The sequence below is a fragment of the Solea solea genome, chromosome 5 (assembly GCF_958295425.1).
Source record: "Solea solea chromosome 5, fSolSol10.1, whole genome shotgun sequence".
NCBI classification, from domain to species: domain Eukaryota; kingdom Metazoa; phylum Chordata; class Actinopteri; order Pleuronectiformes; family Soleidae; genus Solea; species Solea solea.
The window spans coordinates 4,163,899-4,182,846 of NC_081138.1; the positions used below are offsets into that span (position 1 = coordinate 4,163,899).

General features: G+C 40.4%; 1 protein-coding gene across 3 annotated transcripts in view; it reads left to right on the forward strand.

Annotated features, from left to right (window-relative positions):
• The first annotated feature begins 549 nt into the window (after positions 1 to 549).
• Positions 550 to 18,948, forward strand: part of LOC131459488 (dihydroorotate dehydrogenase (quinone), mitochondrial-like) — a 40,850-nt gene continuing 22,451 nt past the window's right edge. For 2 of the 3 annotated variants that reach the window (XM_058629379.1, XM_058629382.1), the window contains exons 1-9: positions 550 to 660; positions 1,523 to 1,735; positions 1,848 to 2,047; positions 2,844 to 2,926; positions 3,370 to 3,557; positions 6,465 to 6,578; positions 8,158 to 8,311; positions 8,388 to 8,547; positions 9,772 to 9,839. In XM_058629379.1, the coding sequence (XP_058485362.1) occupies positions 643 to 660; positions 1,523 to 1,735; positions 1,848 to 2,047; positions 2,844 to 2,926; positions 3,370 to 3,557; positions 6,465 to 6,578; positions 8,158 to 8,311; positions 8,388 to 8,547; positions 9,772 to 9,839 (1,198 nt within the window). In that variant the 5' untranslated portion in view covers positions 550 to 642. The remainder of the gene's footprint in view (positions 661 to 1,522; positions 1,736 to 1,847; positions 2,048 to 2,843; positions 2,927 to 3,369; positions 3,558 to 6,464; positions 6,579 to 8,157; positions 8,312 to 8,387; positions 8,548 to 9,771; positions 9,840 to 18,948) is intronic. The other variant, XM_058629380.1, reaches the window with a different exon arrangement.

An 18,948-nucleotide genomic window follows, 5' to 3' on the forward strand; every position in this document is an offset into this window, starting at 1 on the left:
GACATCGAATGCTTGTATCACACATATATGTTAGTTATGGAGGTCTACTTACATATATTAACTTGTTTTCATGGTTAAAAACCTCCTAATCGCTGCAAACTGAACTGTTGTTCTGAAACTTTAGGGTTTCATAAACGAGGTAATGACGCAGATACACACACACAAACGCAGCGTTAATTGGAGCTTCCGGTCTATGTAGCCTTTAATATAAAATGAGACTTAGCCTACAGTATGTAGGACACAAGGCACAAGGCACAAACTATTAAGATATAACATGTAGAAAGATATAAGAGTTGAAATACAAAGCATAAATGTAACCATAGTTTTAAAATATAGCAATAAATAACACATTAATGACAAAAACATTGGGCGTAGAAGCAGGGTTTACTTTTTTTCCGAGCAGCAACACTGAGTGATATTCTTGAATTTCCCCTTGGGGATCAATAAAGTTTTTGGAATTGAATTTTTTGAATTGAATTGATAAGTCTACAAATGACCTGAGGGGGGCAGCACCACGCATTTGAGTCTCGTCTGCCACGCGCTCCAACGAAAGAAGAAGAAACACCGGTAGTGTTCACATGTGTTTGTGTAACATGTAAAGAAAGTCAGTCGTGTGTCCTCTGAAATGACAGAGTCGCGTCCATGGCGGCTCACCTGAAGGTAACGTTGAACACTTTGTTAACAAGTCATTCAAAAGGAGACGAAGAAGAGGGTTTTTGTCCTCTCGTTCCCTCAGTGTCCCTGTCGTTCCCTCAGTGGTGGGGTTTACGTCTACATTTCAGGCGGTTTCTGTACTGAAAACATCCATAAAGACAGATGTGATGGTTTGCCTTTCAAGAGGGTGCAGTGTTGATTGTTGTATTTCAAGAGACGATTTTTATTATCATTTCTGTTGTCATTTTGTGTCCCTCTGTGGGCACTGGGCAGCTATTTTGTGATGCCAGTATGTATATACTGTGTATATATATATATATATATGTGTATGTATGTATGTCTGTTTATATGTATGTATTTCTTCAAAAGCAATATAGTAAAAGGTCACTGTATTTATGCAAACACACTTTGAGACACCCTGTGAAATGTGTGTGTTCTCTGTCCGTAAAGACGTAATTAACAGTTGTTGTTTTTAACTTTCACTCAAGAGCAGAAATCAGTAGAAATCAACTATCTGACATCTGTTGTGATAATTATCAGTATCAAACGATTGTGACGGAGTGATCTTTTTGTCCCGAGAGCATTTTTGGCCGTGTTGTCCAGCTCTACCCTCGTGTATATTTGTGTCTTTTCTGCAGCTTTGTCACTTTTGTGTCTCTTTTTTAAAGGTGTACGCAAAATGTCAAGTCCTGTATGGATATTGACCTCATTATTAGACAAACCATGGATGCAAACTCTTGTTATTGTGGAAAGTGGGTCATTGCAAAGATTATAAAAGGCATCCAGTCTGTTCACGGTGAATGGACACTGAGTCATTTTGCGAAAACACTGTTATATATTCATTTTGTTATGATATTCTTGTTAACAGAAGCAGTTAAAAGATGCAGTCAAGGTCCTCGGCTCAGGTGGCCTTCTGTTTGCCTCCTACCTGACTGTGGTTGGGGATGAGCGTTTCTATGCCAACCAACTGATGCCCCTGCTGCAGAGGATTGTGGGAGCAGAGGCTGCACATGTGTTGGCAGTGAAGATGATCGGTCTGGGTCTGGTTCCTCTAAATCGCTACAAGGACCCTGCATCACTGGTGAGCCCGTGTTTTCCTCACAGCCCATTCAGGGAGCGTCACACTTCGTTTCTGCGTCAGAAAAATCTCAGGCTTTGAAGACGCTGTTCTGTTTGTCTGTGTGTTCTTACAGGAAGTAAACACTCTGGGATTAAAGTTCAAAAACCCTATTGGCATTGCAGCGGGCTTCGACAAGCACGGAGAGGCTGTGGACGGCTTGTACAAAATGGGTTTTGGCTTTGTTGAAGTGGGCACAATCACTCCCAAACCTCAGGAGGGGAACCCCAAACCACGCGTGTTCCGACTTCTTACAGATCATGCCGTCATTAACAGGTATGGTTTCTAAACGACAACTGATTTCTGTTTGTTTAAAAGCTATAGTCCTTTAGTTTGTTTTAGCGCCACCCGCAGACACTCAAACCTAACCCCAAAAATGGGGTCGATCAACTTTATAGTGTTAATATTATAAATTGTATATCGTTATTTATTATTATTATTTATCCTATATTATTTATCCTGTATTATGCCCACATTTAATTTTTGTTCTGTTGTTAGTTATCTCTTATCACATTTTCCGCTTAGATTTGTGCTTTGTGTCAATTAAATGTCTTTCCCAGCCTTACCTCTCTGAGCTGCTTCGTCCTTTCACTCCTGCCTCTTAAGACCCATTTTTACTCTTTGGCTTTTGACCCAGTATGAGACATTGCTTTTACCTGTTTTTATTGTATGACTTGTTCTTATTTGTGTTGTTTTCATTTTTTCTACAGGATTTTATTGTTTTATTGTTGGTTTTTAGGTCTTATGTTTCTATATTGTATGTATCTCTATTGTTTCAGCTGCTGTTTTTAAAGCGAAGTTGGATTGGCTCATTTTCATTGCTGTCTTTGTGATACAGATTTAAATATGATCAACACATGAAACTTTAAATAATATCTTCATGCGCTCTTTCAACAAACAATTTATCTGTACATTAAAAGCATCGTGAGGCAGTTTTAACTCAATTATTTCACGTTTCATTGTAATTTTCATATTAGGTTTACAGTGTTTATTGCACTTGATTTTCAGTTTTTGTTGATTAATGAGTGTTGAAGTTGAACTGTTTCTTGTGTGTGTGTGTGTGTGTGTCCAGATATGGATTCAACAGCTGTGGTTTGGCAGAAGCACGGCAGCGGCTGAAGACGAGAGAAGAAACGCAACAAGAGCAAAGTAAAGGTGCATTCTGTAGAGGTTAATGTAAATGTGCAATGGATCAACTGATGTGATCTGAACTGTTTCTCTGTCTTTCAAGTGTTTAAAACCACAATTTACTTGTTTCTTCTACTTTCAACAAACAATCTTTTACTATCTGATCTCTGATATGATTTTCATTGCAAGAAAAAAAACAAACTTCATCTTATTTTTATTATAACAAGAAGTCAAAGTCTGGCTTCATGTATTATTCACTTGTGACCTAATTTGTATCAAAGCCATGACCCAAATTGGTTCAGTTTGTTTTGTTTTACTGATCTTGACCCGTCATTGTCTCACATTCGTTTGTGTCTGAATCCGTGTGTCGCATGAGCAGCCTCTGCCCGAGCTGACTCATACTGCATGTCTGATGACACAGCGTCTGCCTGTATTTCTCTGAATGTTTGTTTGTTTCTGTGTGTTTATAGCTGGCCTTCCCCTGGGCATCAACCTGGGGAAGAACAAGCTGTCCCAGGACGCGGGGGCAGATTACTTGGAGGGGGTGAGGACGATGGGCCCACTGGCGGACTACCTGGTGATTAACATCAGCAGTCCTAATACGCCCGGTCTGCGAGATCTGCAGGGGAAAGCTGAGCTCCACAAGCTCCTAAATATAGTAAGAGTGTGTGAATGTTAATTAAGGCAGAACTTTGCACGCTTGGACGCTTTATCTCTACTATCCATCCATCCATCCATCCAGTTTCTACAGCTTGCTGTGTTACTTGAAATAGTTTTTATTTCACCTGGTCCAACTCATTTGTCAATCTTCCAAAGTGAGTGAAGACATGTTTTGGCAGGCGGGGTTTGTTGTCGTGTTCCCACCCACACCGTTTTCTCCTGCGGTGTGGCAAAAGACTGCAAGAAAGCCTTAAACATCAAACCTGGAAAGGATGAGGTTCTCGAATGTCTGGTTTTGTCCACAAACCAAAATGATTCACGTTTAATGATTTCTTTGTTATATGGAGCAAAGGAGCGAAGGAGTATATTCACATTTAGAAATCTTGTTTTAATCATGGAAAAAAAGCTTCAAAACAATGAATCGATTATCAAAATAGTTGACGATTAATTTAGTAATGAAGTTATTGTTTTTTGCAGCGGCCTCAGCTCTTGCATTTCCCTGAGAAACAGAATCTGTGCTGTTGGTGCGAGCGGTTGAGTTTGGGAGCAAAATGTGTGAAGCAGATGCAGCTAAGGAAAAAGAACCAAATCAGGTTTAGTCAATGGCGTTTATTTTAGGTCTGGTCTTGGGGAGCAAACCTGTTGGAGGAAAGCAACCCACTTATAATTTACCCCTTGCAGATCCTGAACAAAACGCCATATTATTGGCTGACCTTTACCTAAAGGTGTGCACACTGGAGAGTCTCCACAGGGAACAATTACTCCTGCCGCTTTAAGAGACTCAAAGGCTGACTGGGGTTATGCCATTGATGGCTTCTTGTTTGAGTGGATATTGAGCCATGCAAGGTCTAAAGTCTGATTTTGGAGCGATCACAACAGGCTCACAGTCTTTGATGAGGCCAACATGATACTTACTAACAGCCCACAGTGTCTTAGGGACTTCCTGTAGAGTGGAAATCGCTGCAGCTCTGAGGCACCAGCTGGATTGCTCTTTGAATAAAAACAGATCTCTCCAATGTTACTTGCCAATCGGCCGCAGGCTGATATGAATTCATAAATGGGCCCAAATCATGTCCAATTATCTGATGTGTGTTTTGCACTGATATATCTGTGTTGTGTTAGTGAAAGTTCATCAATTTTCTGGTCTCAAACCGACCTTCCTCGTATGGCTCATCAGGCCCTGGTGACACATGAGAGGCGCAGTGCAGGTCCTCCGGTCTCAGATAGTCTGTTGCATCCGTCTTGTTGCAACGTGGCTTCCCTGCTTTTGAAACCTCAAATTGTTTCAATTTCCATTGACAGGCATACAGCAGGGAAGAGGGTGTGTCCAGATGTGGAGGTTGTGCATGAAAATGACTATACAGACCCTGTATCGTCCCTGCTACAAGCACTAAAAAGCCCTGACTCAGAAAATGGAAATGTTACATCAAGTTGAACCCAAATTTTAAAAGACAAATGATTAGAATGTCAATATTTCAATGCTCACCAGATGAATTTCACTGACGTGAGTTTGTGGAGTCCCAGCGGTGATGATCTGGGGTGTCAGCGGTCAGTCCTCCCTTCTCAGAAGAAAATCTGAGGTTGGAGGCTGGAAATATTGCCTGTCACTGTCCGTGCTCCATCCCAGACGATCACTCGCGAGATTCCACTTCTGACACCAAATTGTTGTGGGAATTCTCTGTTGCTTGTTGTTGGCGAATAATGAAATATATAGTTTTTATTTCCTTGCAAAGAAACGTAACACCTGAGCGGTGTTATGCAGAAAAGACTCAAGTAAAGTCGAGCATTTATTCCAGAGGACCGCCCCACAGAAGTCTGGAAGCGTCCCTCAGACTTGGTTTAAAGGGTCTTAAATCATGTCACCCACTGGCATGGTCTTCTTTGTCTGTAGCAGGCATTGATGTTTCACACTTACAGGGGTTTTTTCTTTTTGTTGAATTCCACTGATTAAGAAAAATGGATTTCTCACCACTGTCATTATTTCCTGCAAAGCTTTTCACTCCCTCTGACAATCAAATGTGTTTTTCTCTTTTCAACTAAGCAAGAAAAATGAGTCAGGGCCAGTTAATCAATGTCATGGGGTTGTGGCTAAGTGTTAGGTGCAATTGAAACGGGTTTTTTTTATATTTGTATTTTATAGATGAATGAAACAAATTGATTGAGTTCTGATTTGCTTAGCAAGTTCATTATGTCTTATAACGCTAAGTTTCGGCGTGTATCTGCCGCCTTCCTCAGAACTGTCACCTGACGTTAGGTGGTGACGAGCCTTATCAGCTCGCCAACTGCTTAACAAGGTAAAGGAAGACTTACTGATGTCTAAAAAACAAACCAAAGTGATTGTTTGAAATACTTCTTTTACACTTAAAGGTAAAGGTGACAATAGCTCAGCGGTAGAGCGAGAAAATGCTGTTTCCAGACCTTGAAAAGCCTGGAACTTTAAGTGAAAATCTTGGAAAAAGTCTGGAAAAAAGTGTTAGACTTCACGTTTGTGTGTAAATTTGTGCACGTTTGTGATTTTCATGTTTTTTGTCAGTCAAACTTAGTTTACCGGGAGTTCATTCATGCATTCATTCATTCTGTCATTCATGCTTTTATTAAAATGAACTTTTCTACTGAACACAACAGACAAGAAAGTAGGCACGCAAGTATAAAACTGCAAGACTCCACATTTCTGAGGCTTTAGAGGCTTTTAAAAGCACAATCGGGGTCCGACGATTACTCATTTATTAATGATTGTTAAAGGAAAATTGACAACACAAGCAAGCATTTGAAGACATCATCAAATTAATCTTCTGGAAACACCATTGACACAAATAACCAACAGATTAAAGGAGAATAAGAATAATCATGAGCCTTATAGTACAGTAGTCACAGCTTATAGAATATTCTCACACTATCTGCTCAGGTGCTGAAGGAGCGCGACGCCCTGCAGGGACAACACAAGCCTCCTGTCCTGGTGAAGATTGCTCCCGACCTCACTGCGCAGGACAAACGAGACATTGCTGATGTCGTCACTGAGGTTGGAAGCCGTCGTGTCCTTTCATTTGATTTCCAAGCCTCCTTTTAGTTAAATTTGATTCATTTTAGCAGTGTATTGTTCCCTTTCGGTCAGTACACTCGGTAAAACACATCAGTATGGGGATTGAGTCCTTGCGAGACCAACCTGAAGAAACCGTTACCACTAAAGTGGCGTGCGTTGGAGACTTGGTGTGATGTGGCTAGATCTTCATACGGATGTGTTGTTCCTCTTTTCCCCCTCCCACAGGGAACTGGAGGTTATGAATATAACCAATGTTCCCCGAGGGAAGGAAACAAGGCACAACACAATGTAGCCCCTCACCGCCTATGGCTCGGTGAAGTGCAGTTTCGGTTGAGGAGGTGAAACATGTGCAGGATCATTTATAGCCCCAAGGGAAGGCGGGTCTTGCCCTGCCTGCAGCAGTTTCATTGGCCTTGACAGGCGTGTTGAAGAAGTTTCTTCAGGTTGGTCTCTCGAGGACGCAATCCCCATAGTGATGAGTTTTCCCTCGTTTCCCTCGGGATTACTGGTTATATTCATAACCTCCAGGTTTCATTCATATAGAAATGCATTCCTTTTTGTGGGAGAACTCGATATTTTCTTTCTCATTCTGAATTCATTTCCAATCCGAAGTATTTTAAGTGTTTCATCACCTTTTCCTGCCTCAGCAAGAATATAGTAAAAACAACTCCTAATCTTAATGTCTTTAGACATCGAATCACTCCTCTAGTTTTTGACCCTTCTTGCGCAAAATGAGTCAAACAGACAAATACGGTTGAAGACTCCACGTGGAACGTAATTAAGCAAATAAATTAGCAGGGTGTTAAACAAATATGAAAAGAATACAAAATAACATTAAAGAATTTTATTCATTAATCCACTTTTTTTATTAATCCATGAAAATAAAAAATAATCAAGCTTAAAATGAAAGTGTTATTAAGTGACCTTTTTTTGAATGTAAATTTTTCCATTCCAAGTATTTCTTTAATCAGTACATAAATAATATTTAATTTATAATATTTAGTGTATTTCACACATTTATTCAATATATATAAAAATATAATTCAATATAAAAAAAAAAGTAATCACGTACATCTTATTATGGTATGATCAAAATCTAAAGCGATAACTTGCCTCATATCACAATATAATTTATATTTAATATTGATATATTGCCCGGCCGGAGGCTTGGCCTATGTTTGTGCTTGATTTGGTTTGACACCCAATTTTGTATTTTGCACCTTTTTAAACAGCAAACGGTAAAGGTTGTTTTAAAGACTTTAGATCTTGTAAAAAGCTCTTATCTTCTGCTCTGTCTCAGGTAACGTCATCGTGACATCAGCAGGCTTATTTTAGAGCAGTGCTTTTGTGTTCGTTAGAGCAAACGGGTGGTAAACCTGAATGGAAGAGACAATAAGGAGGGAAAGAGAAATCAAGTGTTTCCTGTCACTTAGTAACTGGGCACTTCACATGAGAGCTTTGTCATAGTCCAAAAGGCTTTTCTGTCATCTTTACCTCACTTAACCCGTGTTTGTGTGTCACTTCCTGTCCTCACCTTGTGGTATGTTCTGTACCACAGCTGGGAGTGGACGGGTTAATGGTGACTAACACCACCGTGTCCAGACCGGAGACGCTCCAAGATCCACACAAGTCTGAGGTCGGCGGGCTGAGTGGCCAGCCGCTCAAAGACCTCGCTACCAGCACTGTACGAGAGATGTACTCTCTCACCAAAGGTATTGTCTAAAAACATGCTGAACAAGCACCCGCACCAGCTTCTTAAATAAATGAAACGTTCTGATGTGGTTGCAGGTAAAATTCCAATTGTGGGTATTGGCGGCGTGGCCAGTGGGCGGGATGCTATGGATAAGATCCGAGCTGGTGCCTCGTTGGTTCAGCTGTACACGGCTTTGACCTATCAGGGTCCACCTGTAGTGACAAAGGTCAAGCGGGAACTGGAGCAACTTCTCAAGTAAGTACAGGCTTTGAATAATACTTTATTTATAGGTAGGAAATTAGTTTTGAGCTATCGGGGAAATCAAATAGATTAAATTCCATCAGATTTAGCAACCATTTCTTGGTCACATGACACCTTAATGTCCCGCTGGTGACGTTATGCAGCCCAGCTATTCTCTGTAAAAGCGTATACTCATCAATCCATGTCATTACATTAAAGCACACTGCGGTTTCAATAATAACAAAAAAAGAAACGGCAGCTGATTGGGTTCAGACCTAGGACATGCAGGATGTATGGGACTCCACACCATTAGACCTAGTCTGACACCAAGATAAGGTAAAAGAAAAAAAACTGCTGAATCTTATATTTCCAAGACCTATGGGACATCAATTTTTGAAGGCGGGCAATGACTTGCATGGAAAGCGGAGTGGATTTATAGTGCATATAGACGTGCAGTGCCCAGGATAGGGTTTATTTTCTTACAAGAAATGAACTCTTTTGGATGAAACTCTGCCGGACGTCAGTGCCTATTTGAGTATTTTTGTGATTCCTTTCACTGTTTTGCAAGACTTTGCAACAAATTCCAACGCTAACCGCTCCAGTCAGTTTTCGCTGCTCGTTTTTTTACACACGCACTCTACACCACGTGTACGACAGGCGATTATGGTTATAAATTAATCTTTAATGAAGTGTGTGAATGAGTCATCGCAGGTGTAAATTCGACACTAACTTATAATTGTTTGTACATTAGTTTTTCATTACTATCTCTTCCTCTTGGATCTGTGAGTGAAGTTGAAGTGGCACAGAGTGAGAGATAAAAAAAATTTTTTTTTATAAATATGCCACTCCATGCTCTGGCCAAAAGCTCAATATTTCAAAAAGCATGAAGACCTTTCACTTTATACCATAGCTCGCCGTTTAATGTTGAAATGGAGTGAAAAAGTAGGAGGAGCTATTAATCAAAAAAGGTACGGCGGAATAAAATGTTACGTTGCGACTCCAAATTGAATGAGACCGTTCAAGTAGCTCCATACAGCATGTTTCTCAAAGGACGGTTTCCATCAGTCCTCAGCTGTGTAAAAACTCATCTTCCTCTGACTTTCACCCACTATTAAATCCCAGATTTCCGTCTCTCCGTGAATGACTGGCACACACCAGCCAACAGGCACATTTAAACAAATCACAACAACTATGTTGTTGCTGCTGCTTCTAACTCAGTGCGTCTATTGATTTTCACAGAGACGAAGGTTTCAGCAGCGTTTCCGAGGCAGTGGGGGCGGATCACAGAGGAGCGGACGCGGGAACCCGTAAGCAGAAGCCGCTGAAAGAGGCGACACACGTGCACACATAAACTCCAGGCTCAGCTGAAATCAACTACTCTGTCCTGAACTGACATGGATGTTTAGTATTTGTGATAGCTGTTGTTAAATATCATATTTTGAGTATCGGCGGTGAGGCGAACAAGTGGTGAAGACATCAGATTTTGTCTTTACTTTAAAATAATGAAGTGAATATTGATCTAAATCATGAGTTGAAATGTGCATTTGTTGCCGATCTATAAACGATTTTATAATTCATAAATGAATAGCACATTGCAACAATATTAGAGATAATACGGTACAAAAGTCCAGTCAAACAAGGTAAAGGTGTTTTAGTAGCAGGGACGTTTATAGGGAACTTGAAGTTAAAAACGGTTGTAAGTTACAAAGAAAACAGTCCCACATTTTTTTCTGTTTCTGAAAACAGAAAAAAGTCAGCTTAAGTCTGACAGAAATTCTCTAATTTCTCACATTTTCTTGTTATCTTAAACATATGTAATGCATTATTCACAGTATAAACTCTGTTTTTTTTGGTTTTCACACAGAATAAACTAGCAAACGGAGCCAGAAATTACAACATGTTTTAAGTAATATAAACATAGCAAGGTGTAAGAAGACGTAGAAGTGTAACAGTGTCTGGTCATCCATACATCGTGATGTATATAACCATACATCGCCTCCAGTTTCCCAGCGCAGGTTTATACTGTGTATACTGCACTGGACAGCTTAAGTTCAGTACCTCACAAACTCCCACTGTGTGGCACACTGAACCTTTTAAATTCAATTTTCTTGTTGATTGTATTATTTTTAAAGCCCTTCAAGTCCAATTTCCTTTTATTAGCTGTTGTGATTATGGCTTCCCCTTGGTGCAGGCTGTTATAATTAGTCATTGACGCGTTGCAATTGCTTTTCAAGGCAGTAACGGCACAGACTGTCCACGCCAGAATAAACAAGTTATTAGACATCGTGAGGGAATGCTGCAGTCCTGTGAGGATCAGCTGTGTGCTGCCAAGCGCCTCCTTCCACTGTCCTCAGGCCAGGTCCAAACTGGCTCGTCTCCCATATGGGGATGGTAATGAAGACGAGGTCTGACCTCGAAAGCGACTGAGACGCATCCTCTCCTCATGTAACCTTGTTTGGCCTGAGCTACGTTACATTACATTATGAAAGCTAAGAGCGGAGGAAGAGGTTAAAGGTGCGACCAGTCATGACTTAAGAATCTCCACGTCTGTTTTTGACGCGACCAGGCTCCTATTAGACAAAAACACCTGTCAATCACACTATTTTCCTTTAAATGGGAACATCGTGTCTTCATGTGCTGTTGAGGAAGCGCTTAAACTAACGATTGGCCATTAACTCATTAGGAAAATGTTGACTGACGCTGTAAATCAGGTGAGAAGATGGTTCATTTTCCCATTAACTTCCATTTAAACGCCCCCTAGTGGCGATTCAATATAAACGGTAAACATTAGACAGTAGACATTCCCAGTTGAAAGACAACTCGCTCTTCCACTAAGCTACAATCGCCCCTGATATACACTCCGGGGTTCCCATGGGTCCTTGAAATCCTGAGAAGTTTGTGAATTAAAAAGAAAAATTCAAGATCCTTGAGAAAGTTAAAAGCTAAGCCATATAGACAATTGAGTCAATTGAAAGTGCTCGGTTTTTGCAGTGTTGTGGGCACTTTACACTGAGTAACTTAACGCATAAGCCAAATTATGTGATGCCTGTAAAAAAAGCAAATACCACGATTTCTTGTTCAACAAAGACATTTATTGTATTTAGCTTTCAAAGCGATGCAAATGCAGAAGAACAGACGAGGAAAAGTGAACGGACTGACGTCAGATGATTTGTGTTTCCCGGCTTTTTACCTCACTGACTCATCACACAGCAAATACTGCTCTCTGTTGTGAATTCTCAGGGCTCAAATTAATTGATTCATATTGTGTTTCGCGTGTGAAACAATTGTCTGTCTCTCACGGTGTGTTATTTCTTTATTTGTCATTAGAGCTGTCAAACATGTGCAGACGAGAGTCATTGTGTCAGGAATCAGTGTGTCAGTGCGGGCGGTGAGTCAGTCCTTTCAGAAGACACACTGTTCTAGGTCCAAACATTTGTTTTGACATTCAGACTCTGAGGCGGTGAGTGTTTTTACTGGTGACGTTCACAAGAACATGCTGTTTTGTTCCCTTCTCTTTTGATTGGTGCGACACTTGTATTATTATTATTATTATTTGTAATATGGAGCAGCAAAGCCAATAAATCCCTTTTTCTTACAACTCGGTGACTTTTTTAGGCTTCTGGTCTTTCTGGTCATTGGTCAGAAAACTAATCAGCCCTGAATTTTATGTCACAGCTGAAGGTTTTTGGGTCATTTTGTCAGTAAGATGAAAGAAGACGGTAAAATCTGACTTCCTTCTCTGTTGATTACTGTTTTTATGAAGCAGAATTGAAGAATATTCAATCTGTTATGCTTCCAATTGCATTTTGCATGATTTCTTTTGCATTTCATTGAGACTTAACATATTGTAAAATACAAAAATGCAGACATTTAGCTAAAACTCCATAAATTGTATGCAAATGACTTGGAGTTAATGATTTAGTGATGCACAGGTAGAAAATGTAAAAATCCTTGTTTTTCAAATACGACTGGTGCAGTAAATGGTTTTTATTATTATTGATTTACATCAACTCCAAATTTAAAGGCTTGATTTTTATTATAACAAATGCAATGGAACTCAAATGTAAACAGCCACAAACGTATGTAACCAAACATTGTTGTTGGCAGTGGGAGCAGATGTAGGGATGTGTATATACAGTAACTCACACTGGTGCATCAGTGGACTTAAACATTTGTATATGAATAAAACATGAAATTGACAAAACAAATGGAAAAAAAATCCATAGAGGAATTGTTCAAAAGAGGTTTTATCAGTTCAGAGCAGATTTTCGGTGAAAGCTGAGCACACAGCTCGTTATCCACCTAATGACGTTAGCACTGTGAAGTGTGCAGATGGCTGCATCGTCGAGGAGGTTTAATCAACGTTACAGTGAAAGAAGATGAGGTTATGTTAATTCTGATGAAGAAATAACTTCATAACAACTCCATGAAAGTCCTGTCGGCACCAATGTAGATGCATTTCGATATTTTAACACAACTAAAGCTGAAACCGCAACAGTACACATACCAAAAGTTAACTATACACTTTAACTGAGCTATATTAATGGTTTTAAAGGCTGTTGCGTTGATAATCATCAAATTTATTCTACATTTGTGAAATCCACCGAATTATGAAGTAAATATTATATATTGATTAAAGGATGCACGGATTAGACAGAATTATATTGGAAAAAAAGTCACTTAACTCGTTTAACTGACAACACTAGTTATAAAAAAGTTTAACATATTTATAGGGAATATTCTTACACATGTAAATTTCCTTGACTTGTGTGTGGGGTGGGTGTTCAATATGTTCACAGCTTTGTGAAGAATCTTGTTTTTCAGTGGCTTTCTGCATGCATGACCCTCGGTTTGCCAGATGCCAAAGCTTCTTCGACCTGAATCACGTCGAAAAGCAGCAGAAATGGCTTGAATTTAGCTGCTCACAGAGCAAACCCAGCCAACCTGACAGAGCCGAACCAATTCTGCGTGGAAGTCGGAGAAAATCCCAAAGTCTTTATGAGCCTAGGGAATACAAATGAGTCTGCCGAGAGCAGCTCGTACATACGCCCCAATATAAGTCAGTAGATGATGCAGCCAACATGTTTTGCTTCAAACAGAGACCTGTAACTAAATAATTGAACCTATAACATAGTAGATTCAATTAAGTAAAATTAAAATAAACTATTGAGAAATAGTATATAAATTTGCATTCATTTCTCTGTTCATTCATCCATAACGGCACTCCTTCACAGTGATTTCAAGCTCCATGGGGTTTTTTTGTAGCGATTTGACAAACTGTATAGATTCCTTCAGTCACATGTTTTGCCATGTGACATATTTACCAAACCACCAGTCAAGGATGAGAGGGGAAAACTGATCATAGATGACAGAGAATAAGAATAAGCAAGGATGAAGGATTTTCATTTCAGTTCTTTCACAGTTACGTAACCGTTAAAATCACACACATTTATGAGACGTGAACGATTAATCGATTATGAAAATAATCGTTAGTTGCAGCTCTAGATGTAATTCTGTCATTCTTCTTTGTTTGTGTAGAAAGCTTCTTCTTTATGGCAGCTACTGTAAAGCAAGGCCCTCGTCTAAGGTACGGATAAAAGGTTTATTTTAAAGCTATAAAAAAAAAGTCCTGTCGGCACCAATGTAGATGCATTTCGATATTTTAACACAACTAAAGCTGAAACCGCAACAGTACACATACCAAAAGTTAACTATACACTTTAACTGAGCTATATTAATGGTTTTAAAGGCTGTTGCATTGATAATCATCAAATTTATTCTACATTTGTGAAATCCACCGAATTATGAAGTAAATATTATATATATTGATTAAAGGATGCACGGATTAGACAGAATTATATTGGAAAAAAAGTCACTTAACTCGTTTAACTGACAACACTAGTTATAAAAAAAAGTTTAACATATTTATAGGGAATATTCTTATTCATTCTCTCCCTAATGTTACAGAAAAAGTAACATTAGGGATTAAAACTTCCAATATGGATTGACTGTTGTTATAGTAGTTAGCGCTGAGGGATTTAACATGACCTAAAATGGAAAAGACATTGCACTGCTGCATCCCTCTGTGTGCAGTAACGTCTACAGACACTAATTGTAGAACATCGGCACGTCTTTGGCCGACGGCTTACCAGAAATAGTCGTGCTGGCTTATTGAAAACCAGGAAGGTAGTCAATTTTTATTTCAAGAACATGGGCATGGAATAACAACACATTACAATGCAATGAACTGGTAGATATCCATGAATCCTGTTTGTTTGACTACGCGCAGAACATTGTTACTACACTTGGCGTCATGAGCGCACACGCAGATGTAACTGCTGATACTCATTTCCACATTCCCTAATCACGGCAGGACACAGAGTGAACATGGAAACACACTATCAGCCCCCCCAGTCGTTAGTGGCGCCTAATTTTATAAACGCCTGTGCGATATCGATGACGCACGCCATTACGGAGATGTTCCGGTCTGGGATGAAAGCGAGCGCCCCGAACGTGTCACTCTCTGAGAAACGGGTTAAACATATCGACGTGGAGTTTGTGTGATGTCAGGCAGATCAGTGATTATGTAAGTTGTGGAGCTGCAGGTGCCGTCTGATGTGTTTGTTTACCGTAAGGAGGCGGAGGAGGAGGAGGAGGAATGACAGCTGTGAGCACATCAGGTCAGGTCAACCTAGAAGGCAAAAATCCTCTAACTGAACCCTGATGGTTGTTTTTACCCCCAAAAGACGTTCCTTGGAGGTGAAATTGACTCTTAAAAGACTCTTAAAAGAAAGTTAGGAGTGTGTTTTGCTTTTCATATGACAGCACAATAAAAAGGATTTACATCAATAAACTTGGACAGAGTGACGCAGGGTTTGGTAGTGGTTAGCTGTTGCCATGAGAGGTTGGAGCAAGGGCATTTCTGCATGTAGTTTGCATGTAGTTTGGAGTTCTCTCCCCGCTTGGGTTTTCTCTGGGTTCTCCAGTTTCCTCTCTCAGTTCAAAAACATGCAGAGGTCAATAGGACACTCGAAACGGATCATAGGTGTGAGAGTGAATGTCTTGTTGTCCCTGTGTTTGCCCCGCGATGGTCTCGTGACCTGTCGGTGATGGTGAGACCCCACCTTTCGCCCTGTGTCAGCTGGGATTGACTCTGTGAGCGTCATGTAGGGGATAAATCTGTAAACAATGGTTGGATCTTGAAAAGTGTTTATTGTTTACTATAACTCAATCAATTTATTGCCAGATTTCTACATGCATACATATTACCTCCTCTTCCTTCCTAAGCTTCCTCAAATTCTCAAGTACACACAGATTTTTAGCTTATTAATGTATGTTTGTTCAAATTTAAAGGGAGAGCTAATACGACAAACAAAGTCATCCTTGTTGTGTTTCTTTTCTCTTTTTTTTTTACACTGTAACCCACAGTGAGCTACAGTGCGACCACGCCCTCTTTGACATTTATACGTCACTGAACTTAATGCAAATAAGAGCTGGGTGGCACTGAGATGACCTCAGTGGAGTCATGTTTCAAGATACACAGGAAGGCCCCGTTTTAAACCTGGTCTTAACTCGGGATGGGTCATCCCAAGTCATGCTGGGTGTACAGCATGTTGAGCTAACAAGATGCATTCAAAGACCTGGTAAATTGAAGCACTTCTGCGAGGTCTGCAGTGTGTTGAACTTGGAGGAGAAGCTTCAGGGTGCATTCAAGAAACCTCGTAAATGTAGTCACTTCTGCAAACACACATGAGAAGATTTATTTTTATAAATGCAGTAATTGATAAAACATTTTTTGTACCTTTTGAGTGTTTTTTACGAATAATTGCAGTAACTTTTTATAATTAAACCAACAATTAACTCAAATTCTCATCCTGGATGCTTCTCATGTCAGTTGTGTTGTTAAGAACAGACAATGAGAACGAAAGAAGCCGGAGTGAATTAAAGCGCTACTCACACTGCTGTAACACAAGATCAAATTTTACCCATTAGAAAATAGGAATCATATAGTGATATATAGTTTTCCCTAATGCGGGTAACCCTGATCTAACCCATCCTGATGTGAGACCTGAACTTAGCACGACCTGCCCGTGATTGGATCACTCGGGGGGCCGACGTTAATGCCAGGGTGACTTCCTGCAGCCTCCGGCTCTGGCCACAGGTGTGATGGAGGCAAACAAAGCAATAAATGACACACACCATGAGGCCCACACTCAAATATGTGTTATTACAGGAAATAGATTTGTCACTGTAAATCCATTTCCATAACAATTATTCACTTTAAAGTGTTTAATTTCAAAGTTGTGTCATTTTGAAGCAGGCCTTGTCAGTTGAAGTTAAAAATGTGATTGGTGACTGGTGAGTTTTGGGCCCTCGTTTTTGTCGCCTACTTTTGTCTTATTGCTTCAGAGCAAAAGTCTTAAACGTGGACTCAAAAGGGAATCAAAGCGCTTACAAAAATGTCTGTAATTGTATAACTCCAAAGTGGAAAAAAAGGACAAGATAAAATGAGTGAGCACAAAAAAAAAACAACTCATGAAAGGTTAGGTGCATTACTTTCTTCCCAGTGAAGGCTGGAGTCCGTACAAATCAGTAAAGGTCAAGAAATGCTAAAAGCTTTTCTGGACAAAAGCAAGTCTATTTTTCTGTTTTGGAGCTAAATAACACAATAAGAACAGGATTCATTTGCAAGTAATTTTCTGGGGAACTAGGCCATGGTCAAAATATAGACATTTTATAGGTTATGCAGACCCAGATCTAGTTTTTATTCCTTTCATACTTGTTTGAGGTTTTACATAATTCACACTTTTTAATAAAGTAAGCAAACGCCCACTCTCCCTCGACCGCTAACCTCAGCCACGTGCGACTTTAACTCTCATTAGCCCACAGCGGCGTGAAAGAAGGCTGAGAAGGCATTAGAGATAACCGTCATTCCGCCCCTGAAAGTGGTCACACTTCATGCCTTTTACCGTTTACTGGTGTTTACCCAGCCATATTCACGCGCTAAATACACACACAATACAGATTATATGCACAAAACCCAACTCTGTGTGTCTGACATCATGAGAACATAAAGAGTAAATACATTTATGTGATTTAGAGATATACAGACTACGTACAGCATGTACTCATTAGTCAGTAGGGAGTTGTTGTTTTTAAGCAAACTCTGTGAAAACCAATGACTTAAAGTGTGATAGCTGTTGTCCTACGATATCACCCTCTTCAAATACAGAGGAACCCCGCTGATAAATAATACAGAGCCACGTCTCTGCCCGAGGACAGGCTGCAGTGACAGGACCACTTCAGTTAAGTGCAATCGTGAGTTTATTGTGGCTGAACGACGTGCGTATTTATAGCGGACAGTGTCAGCGGAGAATCTGGACACCAACCCGACAAAGGCTCAGTCTGCCGGGCAGGTGGCATCTCTGGGGCCTCGCTGTGATTATGGCTGAATAATCTGACTGACGTGTCGGTGAGATGTGGGACCGAACAACACGGGCAGATGGTCGTTTTGTGCATTCTCTCTTTTTCCTTTATGTCCTCGAAGAGCGGCGAGATATTGGACAAACGGAGGGAGGGCTTTAATCACGAAAGCCTCACACGTTTCTAATTTTTAATGCACAGCTCTTCAGCGGCAGAATGAAATTACATGATGTAATATTAATGAGCGCGAGAGGAAAACAGAAAAGCAGTTCTCTCTGCAGAAGATACTGTTTAGACGACAGATGGAGAGATTCTAATCTGAGTTCATATATTCATAATTGTGGTCTGCATGCTTAATAAATTCATGACAACTGCAAAGGTCCAGTGTGCAATAATGGAGGGGATGACTCATACACGTTGCCTTATGCCTGGGTCATATTTTCTGAATACGAGGGGCTCAGAAGTCAGCTGGAGTCCACATGGTGTCAATGTTATCATCTGCCATTTTCTGTCCATGCAAACACTATACACGCACAAATGGGAGCACACCTCCAGTTTGAGTCTGTGTGGACTGCACCGTTCTTCCCACAGCACAACACTTTCCAGTCCCATTGGTGGCGAGCTCTTGTTTTGGTCCAAAGACACAATAAAGAAGATGGTAACCATGGAAACTTGCCAACCCAGTACCCACACGTGTACAACTCGGGGCCAAAAGAGGACAAGGACATCCAAATGAGGACGATTTCCTGGTGAGAGATTGCCGCTGCTGCGATGGAATATAGAAGACGGATGCATGGAATACTAGACGGACGCAGACACTTGTGGAACCACAGACTTGTGCGCATATGCAGAAATGCAAAGCGGCTCTCTGTGGACGTGAAACGTGTAAGACTCAGTCGGGGGCCGGGCTTTATGCTGTAAGTAAAGGCCCTGGTATACCAAACACGCATCGTGCGCATGGTGCGACTTGTGCCATCAACGCGCAACGCATGG